Below are 27,797 nucleotides of genomic sequence, written 5' to 3'. Positions count from 1 at the left end.
AGGAACCCAGCCCCGGGTCTGGAGGGAGGGGCTGGCCAGACGGAGCTCCCCCTGTCCCCACAGATGGCCGAGGCAGAAGCAGCGCAGCTGAAGGAGGAGGGGAACCGGCATTTCCAGCTCCAGGACTACAAGGCCGCAGCAAAGAGCTATAGCCAAGCCCTGAAGCTGACCAAGGATAAGGCCCTCCTGGCCACGCTCTATCGGAACCTGGCAGCCTGTGGCCTGAAAACGGTCTGGGATGAAGAGGGGCAGGGAGCTGAGGGCCAGGGCTAGGATGCAGGGGTGTGGAGGCAGCCCCCTCCTCCTGACAGGCACACCTATCATCCCAGCCCTCTCAGTGGACCCCTCAGGTTGGAGAAGGGCGCCTCCCACTGCTTTCTGGTACCCATTGCCTGACCCACTCCTCTGGGAGACAGAAATTCATCCATGGAGATAGTTCTCATCCCACGGGAAGCAGCCTCATGGGAAGTGGCGTCATGACAGGGGCTTTTTATAGGTTATTTCGTGGCATTTTAACCACAGACCGTGAGGTCGCTGCTGCTTCCGTGCCCATATCGCAGATAACAAACTCAAGACTCAGAGGAGGGCTCAATAGCTTCCCCAAGATCTCCAGGTAGTTAGTAGCAGAGCTGGGTTCAAACCCGAGTTTGCCTGATGCCAAAGCTCGTCCACTTTTCCATGCCCAGTGAGGGGCGCTCCCCTGGCCTCTGACGGTGGCAGCTGCCAGCGAGTCCTCTCTCCTCGCCTCGGGGACCCTCTCTGGCTGTCACTGTGTCGGGCCCACATTAACCAAGTTTCCTCCTTCCCCGTTTCTCAGGAGAGCTATGCTCAGGCGGCTTCAGACGCCTCGAGAGGTGAGCCCCCCTCACTCGGACTTGCCCTCCTTCCCTCCCCTTCTGCATCCCTGTTTAGTCTAAGAGGCCCTCGACACTCGCAGGAATGACCGACTGTATAAACGCCATCCTGGGCATTGTAGGTGGGGCTTCAGATGTACCATCCTTACGTGAAAGGAGAGCTCCAGAAAAGCCATCCCTAAGTCACGTTTTTACATGTTAAATATGCTGGGGCAGCTTCTTTGCTTATAAGGTTGCTTCCAGAAATCCTTTTGTCATGGTAAGGACACAGCCAGTTTGTTGGAAGTTTGAATATGTTCACGGGGTGGCAGCGGGAGAGGGCTGGTTCCCAGAGCCAGGGCATCAGCCTGGTCCACTCTGTGGGGACCGGGCTTCCCGAGGGGAGGACGGAGGCACTATTTCATTCCACAGACACTAGGAGGAATAAACATACGTAAATGCTGGCCATGGAGTGCCTCAAGTTCTGAGAGAACTTAGACTTAACAGCACGATCAAAATGGGAACACTTCTCCTGGCTGCATTTTTAGGGCTATAATACGCAGAATGAAGGGGATTCTCCTCTGCAGAGGTCTGTGTTGGGGTTTGATTTGGTCACTTTTTTTTTAGGAGAAACAGAGATAGTCTGGAGTGAGTTCAGAAGGGAGGGACCCAGCTGGAAAGGGGACTGGAAACACGTCCTGTGAAGAGCAGGGAAGTGGCAATATTTAGCTCAGAGAAGGAACTCCCAGGTGGGACAGGGAGCTGCCTTCAAATACCTAAAAGGCTGTCACGAGGAAGAAGGATTGGATTTCATCTCGCGTGTTCCAGGGCTAGACTCAAGACAAAAGGGCAAAGTTACAGGAAGATATGTTTCAGGTGGGAGGAGGGAAGGGCTCTCTGAAGGAGCTGTCTGCCTTGAGAAGGAAGGAGCTCCCGGATGGCTGGAGGTATGCAAGCACCAGCTGGGTGAGCCTTTGGCAGGGATCACTGAGCCGAGACTGGAGAGTGAGGAATTAGACAAGATGACCCTTAAGCTCCCTTCCAACCCTGAGACTGTAATTCTTAACGCCTCCCTAGCAAAGGGGAGCCTTGGACCAGATAGTCTACATGGATGCATACTCTCCAAGGAGGGCACAGAAGCCCTGCAGTTGGGGGCAGCGGTGGGGGAGGGGAAGGTGGTCTGTAGCCCGGCCCCCTGAGGCCTTGCCTGTCCCCCTTGCTAGCCATCGACATCAACTCCTCGGACATCAAGGCTCTGTATCGGCGAAGCCAGGCACTGGAGCACCTGGGGGAGTTGGCCCAGGCCTTCAAGGATGTGCAATGCTGTGCCACCCTGGAGCCACAGAACCCGAACTTCCAGGAGACACTGAGGAGGCTCAACGCCAGCATCCAGGAGAAGGTGAGCTGGGCCCCTGCACATAAGCCTTGGCTACCTCTCCCCATTCCTAGTAGGGACCAGTTAGGGGAGCGGGACATCAGGCAGGGCTGGCCTACCTCCACACCCTTGGATGGAGTGGTCACGTGACACAGAACAGGCGGGCAGGGGCACCTGTCTGTGAGTGATCAGAGATGCCGTGATGCTTGTTCGAGGGTGCAAGCCAGACAGGACTAGAACACCAGTCTTTTAAATTCCAGATGGAGGCTTTTTAAAAAATTGCAACTCAGTATGTCTGCACCATGATCTTCCTCTCTGGGAGGACAAAGGCAGCAGGAGAAACCTAGGAACTGGGGGAAGGGTATTGCTGGGGAATGGAGGACAGCCAGGAACCAGTAGGAACAGGGAATCTTTTCTAGGAAAATGGAGTGGGGTCGGGAGAACTTGGACCAGAGATGAGGAATCCTGCACCCTAGTACTGGCTTAGCTACCAATTTTCTGAGGGACCCCTTGGGGTGTTGCTTTCCCCACTGTAAGAGCGGGAAGGTAACTGATCACACAGCTCCTTGCTCCAAGACACAGTAACTTCTTTGTGCCTGGGGCAGCCCCATGGTGGGACCATGTCGTACTGTCCAGGGTGCAGACTCAAGGGCTGACAAAATACAGACTAAGGAGTGATGAAAATAGGTGGCACCGTAGACCAGCAGAAAAAAGCAGTGGGAGGTACAGAAGGAGCTGGCAAGATGGGGGATGATGATTGGTTAGGTCACTTTATGAAAGCTTCAGAGCACTGGGGTTGGGAGAGTGAGGGATGAGACATTCAAAAATAACGGTTTTAATTTGCTTGAAAAGGTACTTAGAAACTGCTTCAGGTTTCAAATCCTGGAGATATATTTCCATTTTAGCCTATATATATTTTTTAAAATTTATTTTATTTATTTATTTTTGGCTGCGTTGGGTTTTCGTTGCTGCACGCGGGCTTTCTCTAGTTGCGGCGAGCAGGGGCTACTCTTCATTGCAGTGTGCGGGCTTCTCACTGTGGTGGCTTCTCTTGTTGAGGAGCACGGGCTCTAGATGCACGGGCTTCAGCAATTGTGGCTCACGGGCTCTAGAGCGCAGGCTCAGTAGTTGTGGCGCAGGGGCTTAGTTGCTCCGCGGCATGTGGGATCTTCCCGGACCAGGGCTCGAACCCGTGTCCCCTGCATTGGCAGGCGGATTCTTAACCACTGCGCCACCAGGGAAGCCCTTTAGCCCATATTAAAATGTCTAATAGCTAATTGTTTACTAGACTTCAAAACTGGGGTGATGGTCCTTTGCCTTCCAAGACTTGTGAAGACCAAATGGGACGGCGAATGTAACTAGACTGTCAGCTTTGTGGGGCAAGGACTTGACTTTGTTCTCCATTCTATACAGTGTCTGACTCATAGTAGTTGTTCAGTAAATGTTTGTTGAATGAGTGAATGATGGAGGGAGACAGGAAGCTATTAATTGAGATGAACTTTATGTGGAGCCGGCTGGAATGACGTGGACCCCTGCCTGCCTTCTTCCCCACTCCCTCCTCTCTCCTCAGCTCCGTGTGCAGTACTCCACAGACTCGAGGGTACAGAACATGTTTGAGATTCTCCTGGACGGAAACAGTGAAGCTGATAAGCTGGAGAAGGTGGGTGCTGGGCCGGCAGCGGGTGCTCTTGGGACCTGCCAGGTAACTGTACTTCCGCTGCAGACTCTGCTCCTGTGTCTGGGCGGTAAGGCCGCCGACAGGTTGCAGGCCAGGGAGGCGGCTCCTTGGAGAAAGTAAACAAAATTGATTCTGGTATTTTAAACATTGCATTAAATACAAATTTATTAAATGCATTGCATTTACAAATTTATTAAATTTATTTACATATTACATACAAATTTATTAAATTTATTAAATGCATTGCATTTATCTTGATTACAGAGGTTATTGGTGCCCCGTAAATTCTGCACCCAAGGTGTCTTTCTTGCCTCACCCTACTTTTGGCCCTGAGAAACAATGACACATTAAAATAATGTTTTATTCCATTTCAAAACATTGCAACAAGTCATTCTGAAATATGAAAATCTTTATTCAGAATACCATCCTCTTAGCCAAATTTGCTGCATTTTTAAAATGTTTCTAGGGACTTCCCTAGTGGTCCAGTGGTTAAGACTATGCTCCCAACACAGGGTGCCCAGGTTCAATCCCTGGTCAGAGAACTAGATCCCACATGCGTGCTACAACTAAAAGAGTTCGCATGCCACAACTAAGGAGCCCATGTGCCGCAACTGATAAGCCGGTGAGCCCCAACTAAGGAACCCCCCTGCCGCAACTAAGACCCGGTGCAAACAAATAAATTAATTAATTAAATAAATTTTAAAAAATAAAATGTTTCTAGTCCTTCACAGGAAAAAAAAAAAAAGAATATCTGAATATTTATAAGAACTTGGCAGACAATGCCTGGGGAATTTTTGTTAGTTTGATGGTCAGTAAGTTCATATAATATGCAGCTATCTTTTATAGCAAACTCTTATGAGGACTTGAGTTGTTATAGATAAAAGTGGTTCGAGAAGTACAAAGCCCTTGACTGACAGAGCGATGACGGTTCAGCTCATGTTTGCCTGGAATTCTCTAATCAGCCTCCCTACCTATTTGTCTACCTCCTCCTTTTCCTGCCTCATGAGTTCTTTGCCCAACCCCAGGGTCTCAGGTCTTGTTCAAGGCCTCCACTCCAGATCTGGGGCCTTTTAAGGAATTTCGATCCTCAGTTGGTTGCCTGTGGTTAAGGAGGGCCGCCTGTACTTCGCCATTTTATATAAGGGACTTGAGCATCCATGGATTTTGTTATCTGCGGGGGTCCTGGAAAACATCCCCTGCGGATACTGAGGGAAGACTGTATATATATCCTCAAGGTAGAAGGCTTTAGGGTGGGAAGACACTTGAAAACCCAGCTCAACTGTCTATTTTTACAGACAGGAATCTGGGGCCCAGAGAGGTGCTATGACTTGCCCAAGGTCACACAGCTAGCATGTGGCAGAATCAGCACTCAAACCCAGGGCTTTCAAATCCCATCTTGTGCTCTCTGCCCACAACCTTCAACCTTCCTGAGAACCCCCTGCAACTTCAGATTTCCCTAAACAGATAAACGAACAAACAATGCCAAAACCATATTCGAAGAACATTTTTAATGGAAAAATAATTTCCCATATGAAATCACTTCACTTCTGTTAGAAGATAAACTGAGACATATAAAAATTCTAAGAATTTATTTGAGCAAAATCTGTTTGAATTGGGCAGCGCGAAAACAGAAGTGGTTAGGGGTACTCCACCGACAGGAGCTAGGAAAAAGACTTTTATAGAAAAGAGGTGGAAGCAAAACAAGGGAATTATTTGATTGGCTATAGCTGAAGCAGTTGCATTATTTGGGAAAGGTCCGTTAGCTGTTTGTGATTGGTCATCCTTAAGGTTCGATTTCTTAACATTGAGGCAATACAGGGTTAGGTTTTGCTTTGTTTTGTGTTTTTTTAAATTGAAGTATAGTTGATTTGCAATGTTGTGTTAATTTCTGCTGTACAGCCAAGTGTGGTTTGGGTTTGCTTACTTAGTCGCTTAGGCATTGAAGCCACCTCCTTGTTTAATTAATTTAACATTTCCCTACCTTTTTAAAGTCCTTATCCACAAGCATATATACACAGGTTTATTTTACCATAAGTGCAATCAGAGTGAACCTGTGATTCTGTTTCTGCTTACCAATGTGTTTTCCAAGCTTCTTCTGAGTCTTTTCATTTATGACTTTAATGGCTGCAATATATTTCATCCAGTCGGTCTTTTTTTTTTTTTTAAAGCTATTTTAAAATTTATTTATTTATTTATTTATTTATGGCTGTGTTGGGTCTTCGTTTCTGTGCGAGGGCTTTCTCTAGTTGCGGCAAGTGGGGGCCACTCTTCATCGCGGTGCGCGGGTCTCTCACTATCGCGGCCTCTCTTGTTGCAGAGCACAGGCTCCAGACGCACAGACTCAGTAGTTGTGGCTCACGGGCCTAGTTGCTCCGTGGCATGTGGGATCTTCCCAGCCCAGGGCTCGAACCCGTGTCCCCTGCATTGGCAGGCAGATTCTCAACCACTGCGCCACCAGGGAAGCCCTATCCAGTTGGTCTTTCTTGCAAGTTACTCTGTTTCTTGTTTTGAATTATATTCTTGGGCTATGATCCCACGAGTAGGATTATAGGGCAAAAGAATATAAAGACATTTTGAAGACCTCGTCCTTGCAGCAGCCCCTGCACTTGGCTCCTGGCCAAGGCCTCTGCAGCCGGACTTCCCTCATGACCTTCATTGTTTCCTCCCCCTTTCAGGCGGCCAGAAACCTCATTGTTCTCAGCCGTGAGGAAGCAGGGGCCGAGAGGATCTTCCAGAACTACGGTGTGGCCCTGTTGCTGCAGCTTTTGGACACTAAGAGGCCTGAGCTGATGTTGGCTGCAATACGGACCCTGTCGGGCATGAGTAGTGGCCACCGAGCTAGGGTGAGGGCAGGGGCAGGGTTCGTGGCACGGAGGGCTGCCGGTCCGAGGACCTGGAGTTGCCCTGTGGGCAGGGCGTGGTTGGCATGGATAGACCCTGATACATCGTCTAAAGCGTCTCCCCTCAACCTTGGTGGTATGGCCCCAGATTCAACAGAGATTGATCCTCTTATTTTTTCTTTGAGCTGGGAATGGGTCTGACTAAACAAAGATAAGTTTCTTGAAAGTGGTTTATGTGGAAGAGCTGAATGCAAAGGTTATGACAGTTTACAGTTTTTCATACTAACTCTTCAAAACCCAGTGTGCATTTTACCTCACAGCACATCTCAGTGTGAACTCGCTGCATTACACGTGTTCAATGCCTCCCCTGTGGCGAGTGGCTGCTGTATCGGATGGAGCAGCTCTACACCTCTGGAAAGGGGCACGGCTCGTGTCAAGGGCCTTCCCAGGCCACGGGTCCCATGAGGCGTTGGCTGCCTGGTCTTCTGTCCCTACTGCACGGGGCAGCGATCACCCACTCCCTAACCTGCAGGGCAGCTGGAAGGGAAGGGCGGCCAGCTGACTGTGCTCCTTGCTGGGGGCATCTAGGCCACAGCGATTCTCCACGCAGTCCGGATAGACCGAATCTGCAGCCTCATGGCCGTGGAGAATGAGGAGCTGCCTCTGACCGTCTGCAACCTGCTCCAGGCCATCATCGACGCTCTGTCTGGGGAGGACAAGCGAGAGCATCGAGGGACGGAAGAGGCCCTGGTTCTGGGTAGGAGACAGTTTTCAGCCTTGGTTCAAGGGGGTGGAGGCAAGGAAGTGTCAGTTACCACCTCAGACTGGGCGTTCCGCGCATGTGGAGGTGGCCTGGTTATATTTTTACATTTATTTTCTGATGATAAAAGTAACAGAGGCACAGCTGCATAATTTACAACAGCTAAAAGGTGAAAGCATCCCAAGTGTCCATCGACGGATGAACAGAGAAACAAAATGTGGTGTCCATCTATACAGTGGAGTATTGTTCGGCCTTAAAAAGGCAGGAAATTCTGACACATGCTACGACATGGAGAAACCTCGAGGGCATTATGTTAAGTGAAATAAGCCAGTCACAACAAGACAAATACTGTATGATTCCATGTATATGTGATTTCTAAAACAGTCAAACTCATAGAAACAGAAAGTAGAATGATGGTTGCCAGGGGCGGGGGAGGAGGAAATAAGGAGTTGTTTGATGGGATAGAGTTTCAGTTTTGCAAGGTGAAAAAAGTTCTGTGGATGGATTGTGGTGCTGGTTGCACAACGGTGTTTTATGTGCTTAATGCCACTGAACTGCATACTTTAAAATGGTTAAAATGGTAAATTTTATTATATGCATGTTTTACAACAATTTTTAAAAGTAACAGGGGCTTATGGAGAAATGTGGAAAATTTTAGAAATATGTAAAGATGAAAAAAATCCCAACAACCTGTAATCACCCCGCCAGATAACCACTACTATCACTGCCATGTGTATCCTTCCAGTCTTTTTTCTTTTTTCTATAAAGTATTTTATTTATTTTTTAATTAATTAATTAATTATTTTCTGGGCCTGCGTTGGGTCTTCATTGCTGCGCGAGGGCTTTCTCTAGTTGCTGCGAGCGGGGGCTACTCTTCGTTGTGGTGCGCGGGCTTCTCATTGCGGTGGCTTCTCTTGCTGCGGAGCAGGGGCTCTAGGCGCACGGGCTTCAGTAGTTGTGGCTCACGGGCTCTAGAGTGCAGGCTCAGTAATTGTGGCTCACGGGCTTAGTTGCTCCGCAGCATGTGGGATCTTCCCGGACCAGGGCTCGAACCCGCGTCCCCTGCGTTGGCAGGCGGATTCTTAACCACTGTGCCACCAGGGAAGTCCCCCTTCCAATCTTTCTTCTATCCATCCATATAAATATCTATTTAACAGAGTTGGGATTCAGCTATGGACATTTTTGTGTTTTTCTCCTTTCTGAGCATTGTATTACTATTGCATACCGTTTAATATTCTTAAAGAGGATTCCTTTTTACTTGAATAATTATTAATTTAACATTTGTCTCATTCCTGCATATATGCATATACAAACTCAGGCTTCTTCCTGTATATCCAGGTCCTAGACATCATTTTAGAACTTCCTGCTCTGGCTGGGAAGGTCACAGAGGCAGGTTCACTCATAGAAAGCTTGATCTTAAATAATTTCATTACATGCCATTGTATGGATATATCATAACTCATCAATCAGCTCTATATTGTTGGAGATTTAGATTGCCTTTAATTTCATACTTATAAAAAACACTTCAGTAGCCATTCTTAACATAAACCTATGTTTGCATTTGTAATTATTTTCTTGGAACAAATTCCTAGAAATGGGAGTACTAAGTCAAATGCTATGAACATAACTAAAGCTCTTTCACTACCTCACTTTCGAACTCCTTTTGAGAGGGTGCATCAATTTTTACTCTCACCAAGTGATGATAAGAGTTCCAGCCTCAAATCATTCTCACCAGATTCAAATACAATCATTCTTAAAGACATTTTCCTATTCAGTAGGTAATAATTATCTGTTTGAATTTTAAAAATTTATGAATTAGACATTATTTTTCCTTATCCTTATTAGCCATTTGGATTTCTTTGTCTTCAAATGGTTTGTTCATGTTGTTATCTATTTCCTCTGTTGGAGTAACAGTGTTTTTCTTATTGATTCCTAAGAGCTCTTTGTGTATTAGTAATTAACCCGCTTGGAGTCTTGAATTCTTGATGTGGTTCTGACTTACTATGGTAAGGATCCTTTTCTGCCCTAGAATTATTGGAGGGTCCAACATGGCTTCACTCGGATGGCTGGTGGTTAACTGGAGATGCTGGCCAGGGTATCTTGGTTTTACTCCTTGTAGCCTCTCTGGTGGGCAGCTTGGGTTTCTATGTAACATGGTGGCTGCATTTTGAATGGACAGCCCCAATGTGTAAGTGCTTTTAAGCCTCTGAGTGTACCGTAAGGTCACATGAGCAATCCAGGGCCAGTGTGGGAGGGGACTCCCCAAGAGCATGAATACTGAGAGGTGTGGTTCATTGGGGGCCACAACTTCCTCCGGAGGGAGTGAGCTGTTGGACATCTCTGCTAAAGAATTCTTCCATATATTGATTTCACATCTGTCTCCTTGTGGTCCCACTCACTTCTGGTCCCAGTTCTGCCCTGTGGAGCCTCACAGAATAAGTCTATTATCTCACGCTCATGACATACTTTTATCTGAAGACAAGCTATCATGTACATTTGTGTCTTTCCTTCTCCAGTTAGATAGCCCCGTTCCTTCATCATTTATTTATATAACATGGCTTGGAGATCTTTCCTTTTCTACCTGCCTGCCTGCTTGCCTTTGGGCTACAATCTAGAATGAGGACAAAAATCTCCAAGTTCCAGAGAGTTCAGACGGCAAAAGCAGGAGGAGGCATTTGCCTTTAAGATCCCCAGTGGGCAGGGAAGACCTGGCATCCCAGGCAAAGGCTTGAATTTCAGGCTCCCAGCGTGTCTGAATCTGCGGGGAGTAAAATGTCTGTAAGGAGTGTAAATTTCCTTTCTGGAAAACATTTTAATTAAATCAGTGTATTAAAAACTGCACGAAGCACCTTTGGATCCCTGCCCACCGTTGCCTGGGCGTGAAGAACTTTCTAAGAACCAGAACTGTTCAAGAATGGAATGGGCTGCCATAGAAGTCAGTGTTCAGAGCAGCTGGAGGACCCCTTGGGGGTGTTGTCTAGAGATCTCCCTCCCTTTTTTGGAGTGAGATACTATACTCTCCTGGGAAATTCCAAAATCTGGGAAGCAGTGGATTCAATATTTCCAGAGTCCTTCCAGAAGCCTCTGCCATCCCTGGTCCTATATACCTGAGACGCCCTGGTCCTCTCTATTTACCCCTGTCCTCTCCTTCCTCAGACACCAAGAAGGACCGGAAGCAGATCACCAACCACCTGCTTGACATGCTGGTCAGTAAGAAGGTGTCTGGCCAGGGCAGGGATCAGGCCCTGAACCTGCTCAGTAAGAACGTCCCCAGGAAGGACCTCGCCATTCACGACAACTCACACACCATCTATGTGGTGGATAACGGTGAGGAGGTGGGAGGGTCTGGGGCTCATGCCAGCCTTTCCAGTGGGCACCAGGGTACCAGGCAACCAGCAGACGGTGGAAGGGGTGCGGCTCTTGTCTGGGAGAAGTCTTCATTCCCAACTGAAAAGCCAGGAAAAGTCATTAGCATATTAGGATCCACCAGTGGGCTGGTGAAGGTGTAGGTCCAGGCTCTGAATTCAGGGCCTGAACACACCCACAACACACTCAAAAACATCTGGGCGGAGTTTCCTGACAAGCGAGGCAAGTGCCAAAAGAAAAACAAACAAGACTCCACCAACAAGGGGTAACGTTCCTCAAGTCTCAGGATGGCAAAATACAGGCCTTCCAGAGGGAGAAACGGCACCAGTGTACATTATACAAAGTCCGGTAACAGTGTTCCAAGAGATAGTCACTAAATATGTCAGCTCCAGGACACCACCCCTCTCCTAAATCACCTTGTTCGATCGTTCAAGAATCATACCTGTGGCTTTATGATCTGCTGTGATAAATTCTCCCACAGGTATAATGACATATAGACCAGACCTTGTTCTAAAAGGTTCAAGTCAGCTTTTAGCAGCTTTACCATTATTCTCTTTTGATATAGCACTTCCCCTGTTTGGTTTTCACAGATCTCAGCAAAGTTCATGTGTAAGTGCTTAGACTTGAACAAATTACTCTAGTGCTTTAACCCTCCCCCTCTCAACACCCTCCCCCCCATCCCAGTTCTGGTCTTCTCTGCATATATTACAAAGGCTGGGCATTGACAATCGACTTCTCTCTGCGCTAGGATTTAGGCCCAACCGCACGGTTTATGGGATGGGGGGTGGGGGTGGGGAGCAATATCTGAAAACTGGGCTGAAGACTTGCAGGGTAGGGGAGCCACCAGGATGTCAAGCCTGAAGTAAGTTTTTGGGTTCAGGGAGGGGCAGACGTGGAGGAGGAGGAGGTCCAGAGTGTTCTAGCAGAAGAGAAATGAGATGCTCAAGGCAAGGGCAGAGCGGAAGGGAAGGGTAGGAGGTGAGGCTGGGGAGGTGGAGCCGGTGCATCTGATGAAGGCCTTTGAGAGCCAGGCTGGGGGCTTTGGGTTGGTTCATCAGGCCCCTTCCAGTGACTCTCCAGCCCTCCCAGTGCTTTTGTGTGTGTGTTAAAATACACAGCACAAAATTTACTGCCAGGCACTTTTATTTTCGATTTTTACATTTTTAAAATTAATTTTTATTGGAATATAGTTGCTTTACAATGTTCTGTTAGTTTCTGCTGTACAGCAAAATGAATCGGCTATGCATATACATGCCAGGCACTTTTAATTCCCTGCCACATCCAGAGTTTCATGCCTCCCAATGTTTACCTAGGATGTTCCCCCTCCCGTTTACCTGTCCCACCCAAGGTCTGACCAACTCCTAGCCACGTTGGATAAACTACGTGCTGCCTAAAGGCGGGCCGCAGAGCTCTGGTGATAAAACAGGACTGAGCGAGAAGGAGCGTTTGTGAGGACAGAGCCCGGCAAGCATCTTACACTTGCTGCTGTCTGTCCTGCAGGCCTGAGGAAGATCCTGAAGGTAGTGGGGCAGGTTCCAGATCTGCAGTCCTGCTTGCCCCTGACTGACAACACCCGAATGCTGGCCTCCATCCTCATCAACAAGCTCTACGACGACCTGCGCTGTGACCCGGAGCGGGATAACTTCCGCAAGATCTGCGAGGAGTACATCACGTGAGTTTCCTGGAAGGTCGAGTAACCGAAAGTGTGGGACCGGTTGCTCTAAAGCCGGTAAAGAGGCAAAGCTGGTGGAAAGGAAAAGTTTGCTTTATTTTGGAGGCTGGAGACCTGGGGGTGGGAGGAGGGCAGATGTCTCTCCAAAGGCTGACTCCCCCCACCGCCCCACCAGACAATCAGGGGGCAAGAGCTTTCATAGACAGAGGGAGGCGGCTACAGGCAGAAACAGCACAGTCAGCTCTGACAGTCATCTTGAAATTAGTCATGCAGTGGTCGGATCAGTATCATCTTGATTGTTTTAGGTACAGTTAGTCTTTAGTTCCAGGGTCAGTTTGTTCCCATTTCTTTGAGGCCAGTTCTCAGAATTGTGGCAGCTTATGTCACGGCTACAGCCTGGTCGTCATGTAGTTAACTTCTTCCACCTGGTGGATGTTTCAGTATCTATAAGACAGCTCACAGGATACGGCTCAGAATATTATCTATAGCCCTTGAGGGGAACTAAAGGCCCTGGACTTCGCTTAATGACTATTTTTATTTGGTCTCCTTTGACTGCTTTCCTTTGTTTCTGCCTTTTCTCACTTCTCTGATTAAACTTGTTTGGCTAAAGGTTTTCCACAGACAAAAGGCAGGCTGAGGACCTGGAGGGGGAAGGACCATAGGGTTCTGCTCCATTTCCGTCAGGCTCTGTATTAGTCATTGATGGCTGTGTAACACATTACCCCCAAATTTAGCAGCTTAAAACAAGAAGTATCATGTGTCATCTCACAATAGGACAGCAGTTTGGCCGAGAGGCGGCTGGGTAGTTCTGGCTTTGGGGCTTACAAATGACAGTCACATGTTGGCCTGGGCTGCCGTCATCCAAAGGCTGGACTGGGGCTGGAAGATCTGCTTCCAAGATGGCGTGCTGAAGTGGCTGGCATGTTGGTGCTGGCTCTTGGTGGGAGGCCCCGGTTCCTCCCCATGTGGATCTCTCCTCGTGGTAGCTGGCTTTCCCCCTCCTTTATTCCAATGATCCTCGTACTTGGAAACTATTCAGATTTCTGGGACCCCACCCCCACCCCATGACCCAGTAGACTGGGTTGTGGCTCAGGAAGCTGCATGTTTAAAAAGCACCAGGTGAGTCTTGGGAGGGTGAAGACCCTGCCTTCACTCTGCTTTCCTTTCTCAATTCCACGGGTTGGCAAACTTTTCCTGTAAAGGGCCAGAGAGTAAGTTTAGGTTTTGTGGGACACGTAGGTCTCTATCACAATTTTTTTTTTAAAAAAACCTTGAAAATGTAAAAACTGTTCTCAGCTTCCTGGATTTGGGTTCCAGCGAAGTTGGCTCCATCCTATAGCTTCTCCTGATCTCGACTTTGTGTCACTTAAAGCTCCTCAGGGCCTCTCCGGTCTTCTTCGACCTCAGCTTCAGCGTCCCGGTAACTATCTCCCAGCCAGTCCCCGTTTGAAAGAGGCCCCCTCCTGGTCAGACTGTACATGCTGCCTCTGAGGTCACCTGACACTGAGTGGGTAGGGTCACCACCTTCAACAAATGGTGCCCGAGGCTGCCACTCCCCTCCCCCCTCCAGGGAGGTGCTTCATCAGGGGCCAGGGGCTGGGTGGAGGTTCAGGCACCAGCTGGCATAAGGAACCAGTTTAAAGGGCAGACCCCAACTAATTATGCAAGGCTGGTTCCCCGGCACTGAGTGGGAAGAAGATGAGGCACAGGACACGGATTGTCAGAGCTGGAGGGGCGCCCGGAGCTCCCAAGGCTGATCCCTCTCGCCCAGAGGGACTTGCCCAGTTACCCAGCCAGAGGCAGATGTGGGACCGGAGCCCAGGTCTCTGACTCTTGCTCCACGCTCTCTTCTTTCATTTCTACACATCTACATTTGCACTGTGCACATCTGCCCGGATTCCCCACATCAAATCAACCTGGGCAGATCACGGAAGGATCAGAAGGTGTGTCACCTCTGATGTCCTCACACAGAGATCCTTCCGTAGAGTAGATGATAGTAGATTTTGAAAGGAAGGCAGAAACTTCAGGCTCTACTAGTCTACCCCTCACCCCTGACTTGTTAGGGGAAGGGACTGGACCAGACAGGGGATTGACTGGCTCAGGCTACATCGTGACTCAGCTACACGGCAGAGTCAGGTTGTGCGGCAGGCACCACGGTAGCCCTATTGTGCTGTGGTGGCTGCTGTCCTGTCCCACCAGACACCCCAGCTTCTGGGAAGCCTGTTGGCTGACAGCTCTCACCTGTCACCTCTCTTTGGGGACTTGCCTTGGCTGAGGACAGCTGTTCACCCTTCTCAGGGCAGCCAGCATCCAATGACTTGTCCCTCACCCCAACTTGGAACAACTTTGAAGGGTGTCTCGGCTCTGGAACTCTTCGCAAGCTGAGGCTTTGTCATGACCGCATCTCAGTCCAGTGCCTCCCTCCATCCAGGCCTGATTTCTTCCCTTTCCCAACAGGTGTTGATCCCAAGAGCTCTCCCGAATAAACTTCCTGAGTGTCAGTCCCCATCTGAGTGTGCTTCTTGAGGAACACATCTATGACTTCATTTATCCCCATCGTAACTCTGAGAAGTAGTAGTGCTATCCTCAGTTTCCAGATCAAGAAGCTGAGGCTCAGAGAGGTTCAGTGAATTGCCCCAGGTCACACAGCACATAAGTGTTGGATCTAGGATGCAAAAACAAAATCTGTCTGTCCCCAGATCTCACACTCCTCCCACTCCCCTTGGCCAGTTCTCTTGACCACGCTGGCCCTCTGTTTTAGGGGCAAGTTTGACCCCCAGGACATGGACAAGAATGTGATTGCCATCCAGACGGTGTCAGGGATCCTGCAGGGCCCCTTTGACCTGGGCAATCAGCTGCTGGGACTGAAAGGAGTGATGGAGATGATGGTGGCTCTGTGTAGCTCAGAGCGTGAGACGGACCAGCTGGTGGCCGTGGAGGCCCTCATCCATGCCTCCACCAAGCTCAGCCGTGCCACATTCATCATCACCAACGGCGTGTCACTGCTCAAAAATATCTACAAGACCACCCAAAACGAGAAGATCAAGATCCGCACGCTGGTGGTGAGTGCGCTGGGTACCAGACACTGTGCCGGGCATCAGGGACACCAGAATGAATGAGACGTGGTCCCTGTCCTTGAGGAGACCACGCGCTAAGCACCCAGATCCACCCACAGGCCCCTGCAGATCGGGGTGATAAGCAGGAGGCTGTGAGAACGTGGATTCAGGATGGGGGACCCTGCCACGTAACCCTAACAATGATCTCCTCGATGCTTTTGAACGACACAAACACTGATGAGCTTTTGTCCACCAAGTAGTTTCACTGCAAACTCCACAAACTCAAGTTTGTTTCCTTCATCGGTTTCTATATAGCACAGTTAAACCTGCTGCATTGTTTCCATTTTCATTTTATAGAAATAACTTCCTTTTTCTTGACAACAATTACAGTGAAGATTTGAGTCATTGATCTGTTTGTTTGGGTTTTTTTTTGTTGTTGTTCATATCAATTAAAAAAAAACCTAATTTTAGCTTCTGCCATTGTGAGTTTTCTCTTATGGAAGACATTTTTTTCCCTAGCAAGAGTCCAATTTTTTCCTGGGTAAAAATCTGCACATCTGAATCTACCCCCCAACAAAAATATGATTTCACAGACAGTTTTTGTGCCATAAGTTTTATCATTGTGGTTACAGATATGGTTAGTATTATCCTGTGCTGATTTTTCAAAATGATAGACACAAAACATCTACGTGGGCAAAATGGTGGGGGAAAAGGGTAAGTTAAAAACCTCCAGCTTTGTGGGCATCTACCCTAACCTGGAAGCCTCAGGGAAGGCAGCTCGGAAAGGTGACACCTGCCCTGAGTTCTGCAGGATCCAGAGAGGTTTATCCAGGCAAAGAAAAGGGGCAAAGTGTTCCAGCCACAGGGACCCGTTTGAGCAAGGCCTCGTTCCCAGGCCTTGGTGTCTCTGATCCTACACGTCTCCCCTCCTCCCCAGGGACTCTGTAAACTTGGCTCTGCGGGAGGCACAGACTATGGTCTCAGGCAGTTTGCAGAAGGGTCGACAGAGAAGCTGGCCAAACACTGCCGCAAGTAAGGGGGTCCTATTTCCCCAAGCCCACCATCTTCTCTTGGGGATGTGCCCTAGTGGATGCCAGATCCTAAAAAGCCGCCCACCTGCTGCCCTGAATTGCTTCACTCTTGCCCCAGTCCCAGCACCCTTGCCTCCCCTCCCCCAGGTGGCTGTGCAACACATCCACAGACACCCAGACCCGGCGATGGGCAGTGGAGGGCCTGGCCTACCTCACGCTGGACGCCGACGTGAAGGATGACTTTGTTCAGGACATCCCTGCCCTGCAGGCCATGTTGGAGCTGGCCAAGGCAAGTGTGGCCCTGGCCTCTGGCCTCAGGATCTGCTGGATTCAGGCTCACGGGGCTGTACACTGAGCATGGGAAATCAGACCCCCCTGTCCTCATCCTGACTCTACCCCCTAACTCTTCCTGTAAACCTGGGTTGGTCATTTCCCTCTGTCTGGCCCTCATCTTTCCTGACTGTAAAATGGGCTCAAAACTCTTCATGCCTTCCAGGCAGTGGGAGGATGAATAAGATGAGGGTATTTTTTTCCTGAGACCCGCCCCCCTCCCCCCCCCCCCCAAGGGAGTTGAGGTTTTTGAGGGACCGAGGGGCAGTACCTGGCCTCTTCTGGGACCCTCCCTCCATCCCAGTCCCTCCCAGATGCCCTTCCTCCTCTGCTGGGCCACCTCCCTCCGCGCCCCTCCTCTCCCCGCTCTTTCCCGCCACTAAAGGGTGGAAGTGTGGGAGGGAGTTTCCACCAAAGGGTGTCCAGCTCCCACCCTATCCCAGCGCAGTCTGATGGAAAGCCTATGGGACTGGGCTTTTGAAAGGGGCACAAAGCAAAGAGCGCACTGAGAGGACTCCCGTTCGTGCTCTGGGGTGCTGTTGAGGGGAGCAGAGCCCATGTGAGCAGAGCCAGTTCCTCTCCCGCGGGGCCACGCCAGCCACGCTCCTCCCAAACCAGCCTGCCTGTGAGGGAGCCTCTTGGAGGCAGTGGTTTGTTCTCAGGTTTCCTTGCTGCCTGTCCCCTCCTATCCCCCACCTCCTGCCTCCAGACCCCTGACAAGACCATCCTGTACTCGGTGGCCACCACCCTGGTGAACTGTACCAACAGCTACGACGTCAAGGAGGTCATCCCTGAGCTGGTGCAGCTGGCCAAGTTCTCCAAGCAGCACGTGCCCGAGGAGCACCCCAAGGTGGGGAAGGGGATGGCCGGGGTGGGGGGGGGAGCTGTACCACCGGACCGCCAGAGAGGTGGGAAGGACAGTTAATGATGTTCAGGCGCCGTGCCTGTGTGTCTGGGAGGATTTGGTGGAAGACGCAGAGGAATTGAAGAGGATCATGGTCGGTTTCCCTCACTAGGTGGCACTTGTGTTTTTTCTTAGGGTTAATGTTCTGTGGAGGGGGAGGAGGAATTGACAATTTATAGTCGGAGAAACCAAATGGAGCCAGGATGAACGTTTTCCAGTTTATGTTGTTGATTTCATGGACATCTGACAGTTAGTTGTATTTCATGTTTTCCACATTTATACAAATTTTATTTTCTGGGATATCTGGCTTTGGGGATATGGGTGCTAAGTACGAATAATGAGAAGTGGAGGGACGGGGGATCAGGGGCAGCCCAGGTGTCACAAATCCCCTTGGGACCCTCCCCACAATGATTCCCTGCACGCAACCGCATACCTTGTACGTGGTTTGTATATGACTATATATGCATTGTATTTCCAGCCAATAAAACACTTAGATTTTTAAAAAAATGACCAAAGTCATATAACCATGTTGCAAAACAAACACAAATGTGACAGTAGAGAAAAGAAAATAGCTACTTGCGATTACATCATCTCCCTCTGAGCACTACTGTCATTTTGGTGTGTTATATCACCTACCAGAGGCTCTTTATTTCTGTGTGTTTTAAAAAGAATAGTTATAATCAGGGGACCTCCCTGGTGGTCCAGTGGCTAAGACTCTGTGCTCCCAATGCAGGGGGCCCGGGTCTGACCCCTGGTCCGGGAACTAGATCCCACATGCTGCAACTAAGAGTTCGCATGCCGAAACTAGAGATCCTGCGTGGCTCAACTAAGACCCAGCGCAGCCAAATAAATAAATAAATAATTTAAAAAGAAAAAATAATAAAAATAGTTATAATCAGAATGTAGTTATTATTTTGTACCCAATTTGGGGAAAATACTTTAGATGTTTTCCACACTGCTATGTCGTTCTCTGAATCATTTTTTAAAGCTGCATAGGATTTCACTCAGGCAAGGGTGTATAGCATGTTCTGCTGCCATGAAGTTTTAACGTGGCTTCTAGAGATTGCCTCTTCCCAGCCACCCTGAGGATTCTCTGTAGAGACTATTCAACCCTGGGGCTGACCCAATCCACTGTTAGGTCAGCTTTATCGGCTCTCTCTCCCCTCCCACCCCTGCTTACCCACCCCGCCCCCATGCATAGCCTAATGGAAAGCTAGCCTTCTGCAAGGAAGTAACATCTAGGTCATCTAGGGTTTTGGATGATCTTCCTTCTCTTTCGGGATTGATTTCCTTGCCATCTTTTCATCTCCCCAGGACAAGAAGGACTTTGTGGACAAGCGGGTGAACCGGCTTCTGAAGGCCGGCGTCATCTCAGCGCTGGCCTGCATGGTGAAAGCAGACAATGCCATCCTCACTGACCAGACCAAAGAGCTGCTGGCCAGGTGCGGCTGCAGCAGTTCAGGGCTGGGGTCTGAGGGGCCTGGAGGCAGGAGGCTGGGTGGGGAGACAGAGATGGCGGGGGTGGGGAGTAAATGAGGGAATGAGCCATTAGGGGTCTGAAGAGGAGGCTGATGGGGGTCAACACTGAAAAGTGACCCGGCGGGCAGGTCATCACAGGGGCAACTTTGCATTGGGAGGAAAGAGGTCACTGTCCATTCTGCTGACCTGGTTCCCAGGCCCTGAAATGCCAAAGATGAAAGGCACGGTTTCTGTGCAGCCTGACGGGAGGCACACAGGCTCACAGTTACCACACGACGCGGCAGGTGCCATGATGGGGGACATACAGAGGACAGGCTGGAGCACGAGCAGTGGCCCCCAACTGGCCAGACTGGAGGGCAGGTGGCTAGGCAGCTAGGAAGGCCTCCTGGAAGATGTAACAACTCAGGGGAACCCTGAAGGAAAAAAAGGAGCCACTCAAATGCAGCAGAAGGAAGGGTTCCAGGCAGATAGAACAGCGTACGCAAAGACCCTGAGGATGGAGGGAGAATGAGTGAATGAGGACGGGGTTCTCCAGGGAGATGTCTGGAGCATGGAGTGCACAGGAGAGAGTGGTGCTAGATAAGACCAGAGAGGACGGCAAGGGCCGGAACATGGTGGTCCTGGGGTGCTTCCATGTGGAAGAGTTTCTCCTGGGTGGTGGGCAGCAGGGAGCCATTTGGTATCTCCCTAAACAGGGATGGGGCCGCTGTTTGCAGCTACATCTGGCCTCACTTCCTCCCCAGCCACTTATGTCCATGGCAGTATCTTCCCAAGGTTAGTTCTGGGGCACGTGCTCACTGGTAGCACTTCCCAGAGTTTCACTGGGCCTGCTGATGCCTGGGAAGGGTGTGCTCATGCACTGAATGTCCTTTATCCTTGCTCTCCAGGGTATTCCTGGCACTGTGTGACAACCCAAAGGACCGAGGTACCATTGTGGCTCAAGGTGGTGGCAAGGTACATTGGGTGGGCTAAGGGGTCCTTGCCATCCTAGAAGGTGCTTCACTGGGGAGAAGCACACTTGTGTGTGTGTGTGTATGTCTGTGTGTGTGCGTCTCTCTGTGTGTATACGTGTCTCTGTGTTTGTGTGTCTATGTGTGTAATTGTGTCTCTGTGTGTATGTATGTGTCTCTGTGTGTGTCTCTTCGTTTGTGTACATGTGTGTCTCTTTGTGTGTGTATGTGTGTGTGCACGTTCTTTGCCTGGCCCAAGAATAATGCACCCCCTGCCCCAACCCGACCTCTGGAATACAGTCATTAAGGTATCTGTGCTGTCGGTGCCTAAGTCTATGAAGTGTCATGGGATTTACTGTGGGATCCCATTTATCCTCCTTGTTACTGGAAGGAACCCTGGTGCAGATAGAGACCGTGGGCTTTGCTATAGACGGCTTGTCATCAAGTCCTTGATTGTCCCCTTTTTAACTGCGCAACTTTGGGCAAATTACTTAATCTCCCTGAGCCACAGTTTCCTCATCTGTAAAACAAGGGAGAACATCACACACTCACTTTCCAGAATGTCACAAGGATTAGAGAAAATACACTTAAGTGTTGGCTCATAGGAGGTGCTCAGTGAATAGCCGCTATTACGATCAGGTTTGACTTAGTCAGAAAGTAAAAAATGATTGATTTATTTTTCCAAAAGCCACATGAACGTATGGATGGGTGGGGAAGAGGGTGGGCAAAGATCTCCATGTGTGCTGGGAACCAAGGGGAGTGAATCCGTGATTCAGAATTTAACTGTTTTCCATGATGCTCAAGAGTTGACTCTATTACAGAGTCTTCCTGAACTTCTGATGGAACAGACAGCAGTTGGAGAGGGAGGCTGGGGAGAGAGGCCTCTGTATCTCTGTGACCGAGGAGTGACTGTGCCCTTTCTTGCAGGCCCTGATTCCCCTGGCTTTGGAGGGCACAGACGTGGGCAAGGTGAAGGCAGCCCATGCTCTAGCAAAGATCGCTGCAGTCTCCAATCCGGACATCGCCTTCCCTGGGGAGCGGGTGGGTGATGGGGGCGGTGGGGTGGTAGTGATGGGAGGAATCTGCTCCCAGGGCCCTTCCCCTTGTCACCCTACCCCTGGCCTGGGAGGGGGCGTGGTGCTGCCACAAAGAGGGCCATGAATTGGAGGTGCGTGGATCCCACGCCTGGCTCTACCTCTGACGAACAAGGCCGTCCCCTTGGAAACTCAGTTATCTCATCTGCGAAGTAAAGGAAATAATCCCGCCCCTCAGGATCATTGTGAAGATTGAATCAGACAATGGGTGGGCACGTGCATTGGAAATTCTAGAGCTGGGCACCTGTAAATGACTGGGGGGACATGGTCTCTACCTGACCACTCCTTGACGCCTCCCCCCACAGGTGTACGAGGTGGTGCGGCCCCTTGTGAGACTCCTGGACACACAGAGGGATGGGCTCCAGAACTACGAGGCTCTCCTAGGCCTCACCAACCTGTCTGCGCAGAGTGACAAACTCCGGTGAGTGGGGCGTAGAGGGAGCAGGGGTGGAGAGAGGTGTCCCACAAAGTGCTGGTGGAAATGTCACAGGTACCGTGTGTGCTTTTCTCTGAGGACAGGCTCGAAGGCAGTGGGTAGAAATGACCGTGGGAGGGATTTGAGCTAGCACTTGGAAAGACCACAGTGAATGTGCAAAGCCAAAGGAGACTGGAAAGACATTTCTCTCTGAAGTAGTAGAAAAGATATCAGGTGGATGGGTGGGGATAAAGTGTCCCCAACCCATCCCCGGAAGCAGGGGGATGGTGGGATTGGGTTGAAATTCTTTTGATTGCAAGTGGCAGAAAACTCAACTCCAACTGATTTAAGCATAAAGGGAATTTAATGACTCAGGTCATTAATGACTCATCTGGGATAAACCAGATTCAGGTGCGGCTTGATGCAGTGGTTACAAAGCTGTCCTAGATCCTACATCTCTCCACCTCTTCTGTCTGTATTGTCTTAATTTTCAGACAGGCTCTTCCCCTCTCTCATGATCACATGAGGGTTGCTCCAGACTTCACATCTTCTTGGCTTCATCTCCAGCAGGAGAGAGAAAGACATTCCCCAGCAATAATACAAGAGAATCTCCAGCTGGGTGACATGTTCATCCCAGACTCTGTTGCTATGGCCAGGATGCTGTGCTATGTCATTGGACGCCCCTCCTGGAGCTGGGGGTGGGATTACTGCCATCTAAACCATGCTGGCTGAGGATGTGGAAGGGCCCTTGGGTGGCCAAAACCCCAAATGCTCATTACAGAGGACTCAGCAGCCTCTCTTCTTCCACCCCTCACACCCTAGGCAGAAGATCTTTAAGGAGAAGGCCTTGCCAGATATTGAGAACTACATGTTTGAGAACCATGACCAGCTGCGGCAGGCAGCCACCGAGTGCATGTGCAACATGGTGGTGAGCAAGGAGGTGAGGGGGCTCAGGATGGGAGTGATCAAGGCATGGAGAGTCGGGCCACAGGTCACGGCCTGGCGCTAGATTGGGGGCTGTTACAGTGGTATTAAGGCAACATTTTGTCAAAGAACCCAGGAATCCCTGAATCTTTCCTAGATGACAGCCTCCCTCCCTATAGGGACCCCGAGAGGAATATAATGCACAAAGGAGACAAAGGAAAATACACAAAGTAGTATCATCCCTAGCTGTGGCTTTGACCCCAAAGCTTGGGCTGGATGGTGTAGAAGTCCCATTTCACCAAGTTATTTACTAAATAATCTTATAGCAAAAAAGATATGAGGTCAGGGCCTCTTAGATGTCAAGAGAGGCTAGAGCACTTGGATCTGTTGAAGCTCCACATATATAATAAAAAAATGAAGAAATGCAAAAACAGTCACAAACGATTTTAGAATATGTTAAATGTTAACATTTAATGAACGATCGCTGTCTCCATAGAAACTGCAATGCACTATAACTGTGTTCGTCACAGAATAATTATAGGATTTGTAAAAATAAAATGAATTCAGAACACATCAATGGCTTCATGGTCTGGTACTGGGATAAATTATCACCATATGATGAATGAATGTCTCCTTCCTTCCATCCTGGCAGAGCACTGCTGTGCCTGTAGGTAGAACCTCATCAGAGGTAACAACAGGGTTGAAATCTGAGGCCCTTTGTTAACATGACAACCAGGGCTAGTGGCCGAGTGTGAGACCCGCTCTGTTGCCCCTCAGTTCTTAACTCAAGTCTTGGATGTTCTCACTGTTATAGGGAGGAAAACCTGATCCATGAAAGCCTTTTAAAGTCAAAAGAAATAAAGCTACCACAGTCCATCAGGGAGCTGGCCTGAGGCTGGGCTGGGGGCCTGGCAGCCACGTGGGAGAAGAGAGTGTATCCAAAGACAGCGGAGGGGAGAGTGATGGGATGGGGAGCAGCCTCCCCGGCGGGGAGCACCAGCTGCGACAACAACCCGAATCAAAATGAACAGTGGTCCCAACAGGAAAGAAGTTCATTTCTCGCTCACATCATTTCTCGCTCACGTTGGGATCAGGTGGCTCGCTTCCAAGCAATGACTTAGGGATGCAGCCGTCTTCAATCATCAATAACTATACCCCCCCCTCCAAAAAAAGAACTGTCTCTCCCTCTGCTACCTTGAGAGTGGTCTCCATTCAGACGGGGAATGGGGAGACAGACCACAGGAGAGACCCCTGTAGCGCTCCACTATGGTGGCCTGGAAGTGACACACATTACATCCATTCATGTTCTGTAATGAGAATGAGGTCATGGCCGTATTTAGTGCAAGAGATGGGGAATGCAGTCCTTTTGGGACAGCTGCTTTCCAGTCACACCTGTGCCCCGTGAGGGGACTGCGCTGACTGTCAGTATACTCTTACCTCTGAGGACCACTGCTCCAGCTTCAGGGAGTTGTAGGTAGAGGTTTATAACCTGGGCAGCTGTGACCTTTGACCCCTCTTGGCGTTCCCCTTCTAGGACACCTCACCCAACAAAATGCCCTTAAATTTAACCAACCAGATTTTACTATAGAGCAGAGGGGTGGGGAGGGTCAGTGTGCTTTCAGACATGTCAGGGCCCTGGGCCCCGGGAGGCTCTTCTCCTGGCTTTTGGGTGCTTGGGAAGCCTCATCCCTCACCTGGTGAATGGTACAGCAGCTCTTGAGTACCATGTAAACTACCCAACTGTCTGCTGCTCTTGCCAAGCCTCTGTGCCTTCAGGGACTGCAAAGTCATTTAACGGCAGACCCTCAAGGCCCATCCGTTGTGGGAGAAACAGTCCAGGCTTCCCCAAAGGGAAGTGAAACATGGCTCTTCAGGCAACATCTACCCTTCAGGAGTCTGTGCCTGCCCTTTCCCCAGGGGTTGGAGAGCCGAATGCAGACAGAGGCGACAGCGAGTGCTATACAAGGAACCCCTTATTCTGTTTAACCTTTTAGCTGGAGGAGTCTGTAGCACTTTCACCTAGCTAGTCAGAGAAGACTTCCTGGAGGAGGAGGTGTCATGGGTGAGCTGCTCAAAGAGAAGTTCTGAGGGATCTTGGGTCAGAGAGTATGGCTCCAGATGCATCTTTCCCTCTCCAGGCTGGGCAGGTGGGGGCATTTTTCTCTGAGCCATGTACCCGCCTCCCATAGGTACAGGAGAGGTTCCTGGCTGATGGGAATGACCGGCTGAAGCTGGTGGTGCTGCTCTGCGGGGAGGATGACGACAAGCTGCAGAATGCGGCCGCGGGGGCGCTGGCCATGCTGACGGCAGCGCATAAGAAACTGTGCTTCAAGATGACTCAAGTGGTGAGAGCGGGCCCTAGGGACTCCGGGGAATCCCCCCACCCCCAGCCCACACTGCCCTGCATGATCCTCTGGGGGGGAGGCCAGCCCCTGTATCTGTTCCTACCACCTAAAGAGAGGAGACTCTATACGCTTCGACCCCTTACACTCATTATTTGGACTCCCTAAGTGTGCTAACTCACTTTGGTGGTGCTTATAAGTCATTTCTTAAGAATAATGACGATAATAATAATAGCACTAACTATTGCCGTGGAGCCCCTGAGCTCCCCAAGAGAAGAATGGATGTGGTTGGGTTACCATCCAGAGTTTGGCGAAGAGGCAGCAGATTCTCTTAAGTTCACGTGATGACCAGACCCTTTGTGGGACTGTGGCCATCTCAGCAGGTGTAATGAGAGTGATACTGACACAGCCGCAAACAAGGGGATGCAAAATGAAACTTTCCTTATTTCACCAAACTGAACTTAGTTTGTGGGCATCACATTCACTGATGGTGAAAAATGTAAACATCTCAAAAAAAAAGTAAACATCTCAATTCAAATATTTTAAAGCAAGTCTGCTTTAAAGGCAGGCTCTTTTAGATAGCCAGCTTAAGGCAGGTGTGTGTGTGTGTGTGTGTGTGTGTGTGTTCTCTAAATTTCATGGGGGCTTATGCTGTCCTGGCACCAGGGGACGGGTCTCTCTCCTAGATGTAGCTCATCCTGCTTGGTCCCTGGCCTTCAGCACTTTCCCTAAGGCAAGTTTTTCAAAATTGTAAGGTGTGTAAGAGTCACACGGAGGGCTGGTTAAAACACTTTCCCCCAGATATTCTGACTGAGTAGATCGGAGGTGGGGTGCTTCCAGCCTGGGGACCACAGGCTGCTGTCCTAAGGCAGCTTCTGCTGAAGTTACTGGTCACACATTTCTGTCAGCAGGCCCCGCAGGGTGCTCTGTGACTCCTCCACTTACTGTTCTCCAGGCGCTGCTCTAAGTGCTTGCACCTATTATGTCATTCCATCTTCCCAACAACCCTGTGCAGTGGGCATGATTATTATTATCCTCATTTACCGATGGTGAAACCGAGCTCAGAAAAGTAATAGCCCAACACCACAGAGCCAGTTAGATAGGAGGGGACTGGGATACTTCAGGATTGCAACCCACTCCTGGCCACTTCTTCCATCTTCCCAAGGGGCTCAGAAATCCTGGCTGCATTCCTGTCCCAGGGAGCGATAGGCACTAGACCCATGATCAATTACGTATCAGCATAAAATCTTTCCCTGAACCCTACCACAGCTAGCTGAACTTTCCTTTCCTTTCCCTGTGGTAGGATACAGTGCAGAGTTTACAAAAGTCTGCTTAGAAGCTCTGAAGAAATAACTTGCCTTTTCTTCCTCTCTGTATCTGTCTCCCCATCTGATAGCGGTGTATGTAGAAAGGTATCCCTGCTAACTACTGGAGGGTAACAGGTCTGAGGAAGCAAAGGGGAAATTGTTGGATTAGTGCCTAAAATCATCATTCCTGTCCACTTCTACTTGATGGGCTCTTACTATGCTCTAGCCATCATGCTAAGCTCTTTTCATGTGTCATATCATTAGATCATCACAATATTATGAGGTTAAGATAACAGATGAGGCTCCTGAGGCTTGGAGAGGTTAAATAATTTAGCGAAGGTCATACAGTTGGTAAGTGGCTGAGTTGGGACCTGGACACTAGTCTCTCTGACTCCAAAACCCATACTGATAACTATTCTCTTCTGTGTCTGTTGAATGTTGTAAGTGTCAAGCCTCCTGGTTCTATTCTCAGCTCCATTTCTGTCTCCCGGGGGGTGATCAGAGTGGTCTAGAGTCCTGTCTCCCCCACGTACAGTAGTTGGGCTGCTTCACAACTGGGAATGGAGGAGAGAGATGGAGGAGGGGTGGAGGAGAGGGTACATGCCAGACTCCAGTGTTAATTCCAGTTGAAGTCAGGGCTGGTGGAGTGCATGCCTAGGGCATGTCTCTAAGGGGCACCTGGGTTGGCAGAAGCAGGCGTTGTGCATGCGTCCAGGGTTAGAATCCTCCTTTCTGAACACCCTCCATTCCCATTCCACGCAGGCATGCAGTGGGCCTGTCCCTTTGCTTCTCAAGATGCTTAAAAATTAAATGGATGTGTGCATGTTTATTCTCTACTATTTCCAGATGTGTGACCGTAGCTAAGTTACTTCCCCTCCTTGAACTCCAATTCCTCCACTTATAAAATGAAAAGGATTGGATTATTTCAAGTTCCTTCTAGTTCTTCAATTCCTGCCCTGGTCCTGGTAAGGAGATGGGCATCACCCAGCTAGTCCCAAGGGGCTCAAGTGGGCATATGCTGAGTCCCATACAGATAACCAGATGTGTGCTTGCCCTTTCAGAGCTCAGGATCTGGGCCTGGCCAAGGCCTTCTGTTTATCTTGTCCAAAATCTCCTTTCTCCATCCCCCCACTGATTCCTCCAATCCTTCCTTATCCTCCTCCCCACCTTCAGACGACTCAGTGGTTGGAGATCCTACAGCGGCTTTGCTTGCATGACCGGCTGTCAGTTCAACACCGGGGCCTGGTCATTGCCTACAACCTGGTGGCGGCTGATGCTGAGCTGGCCAAGAAGCTGGTGGAGAGTGAGTTGATGGAGATCCTGACTGTGGTGGGCAAACAAGAGCCGGACGAGAAGAGGGCAGCAGTGGTTCAGACAGCTCGGGAATGTCTCATCAAATGCATAGATTATGGCTTCATTAAACCAGTGTCTTAGACAGGGG

At 49.7% G+C, this 27,797-nt stretch overlaps 2 protein-coding genes across 5 annotated transcripts in view; one reads left to right on the top strand and one right to left on the bottom strand.

Moving 5' to 3' along the window:
- The window catches only part of NLE1 (notchless homolog 1), an 86,772-nt gene that overhangs the window by 12,565 nt on the left and 46,410 nt on the right, over positions 1–27,797 (bottom strand). The gene's annotated exons all lie outside the window — the stretch shown is intronic.
- Positions 64–27,790, top strand: UNC45B (unc-45 myosin chaperone B). 3 transcript variants are annotated; one of them, XM_068529879.1, is made up of 19 exons: positions 64–231; positions 818–854; positions 2,057–2,232; positions 3,779–3,868; positions 6,562–6,729; positions 7,315–7,483; positions 10,643–10,813; positions 12,353–12,524; positions 15,286–15,586; positions 16,518–16,612; positions 16,759–16,900; positions 17,651–17,791; positions 19,160–19,287; positions 20,212–20,278; positions 21,202–21,315; positions 21,674–21,789; positions 22,606–22,723; positions 24,897–25,052; positions 27,530–27,790. In XM_068529879.1, the coding sequence occupies exons 1-19, from the start codon at positions 64–66 to the stop codon at positions 27,788–27,790; spliced, it is 2,790 nt and encodes a 929-aa protein (XP_068385980.1). The 3 variants fall into 3 exon arrangements, with proteins under 3 accessions (XP_068385980.1, XP_068385979.1, XP_068385981.1); XM_068529878.1 differs by having other exon boundaries at positions 16,759–16,906; XM_068529880.1 differs by lacking the exons at positions 16,518–16,612; positions 16,759–16,900.

The sequence above is a fragment of the Eschrichtius robustus genome, chromosome 20, assembly GCF_028021215.1.
Source record: "Eschrichtius robustus isolate mEscRob2 chromosome 20, mEscRob2.pri, whole genome shotgun sequence".
NCBI classification, from domain to species: domain Eukaryota; kingdom Metazoa; phylum Chordata; class Mammalia; order Artiodactyla; family Eschrichtiidae; genus Eschrichtius; species Eschrichtius robustus.
Note: the sequence above shows the minus strand (reverse complement) of the source record. Positions and strands in the feature narration are given on the sequence as shown.

Coding starts and splice junctions, on each gene's coding strand:
- UNC45B (XM_068529878.1), top strand. CDS start 64: ATGGCCGAGGCAGAAGCAGCGCAGCTGAAGGAGGAGGGGAACCGGCAT. Junction 855..2,056: donor GGCTTCAGACGCCTCGAGAG/GTGAGCCCCCCT, acceptor CCCCCTTGCTAG/CCATCGACATCAACTCCTCG. Junction 25,053..27,529: donor GCTTCAAGATGACTCAAGTG/GTGAGAGCGGGC, acceptor CCCCACCTTCAG/ACGACTCAGTGGTTGGAGAT.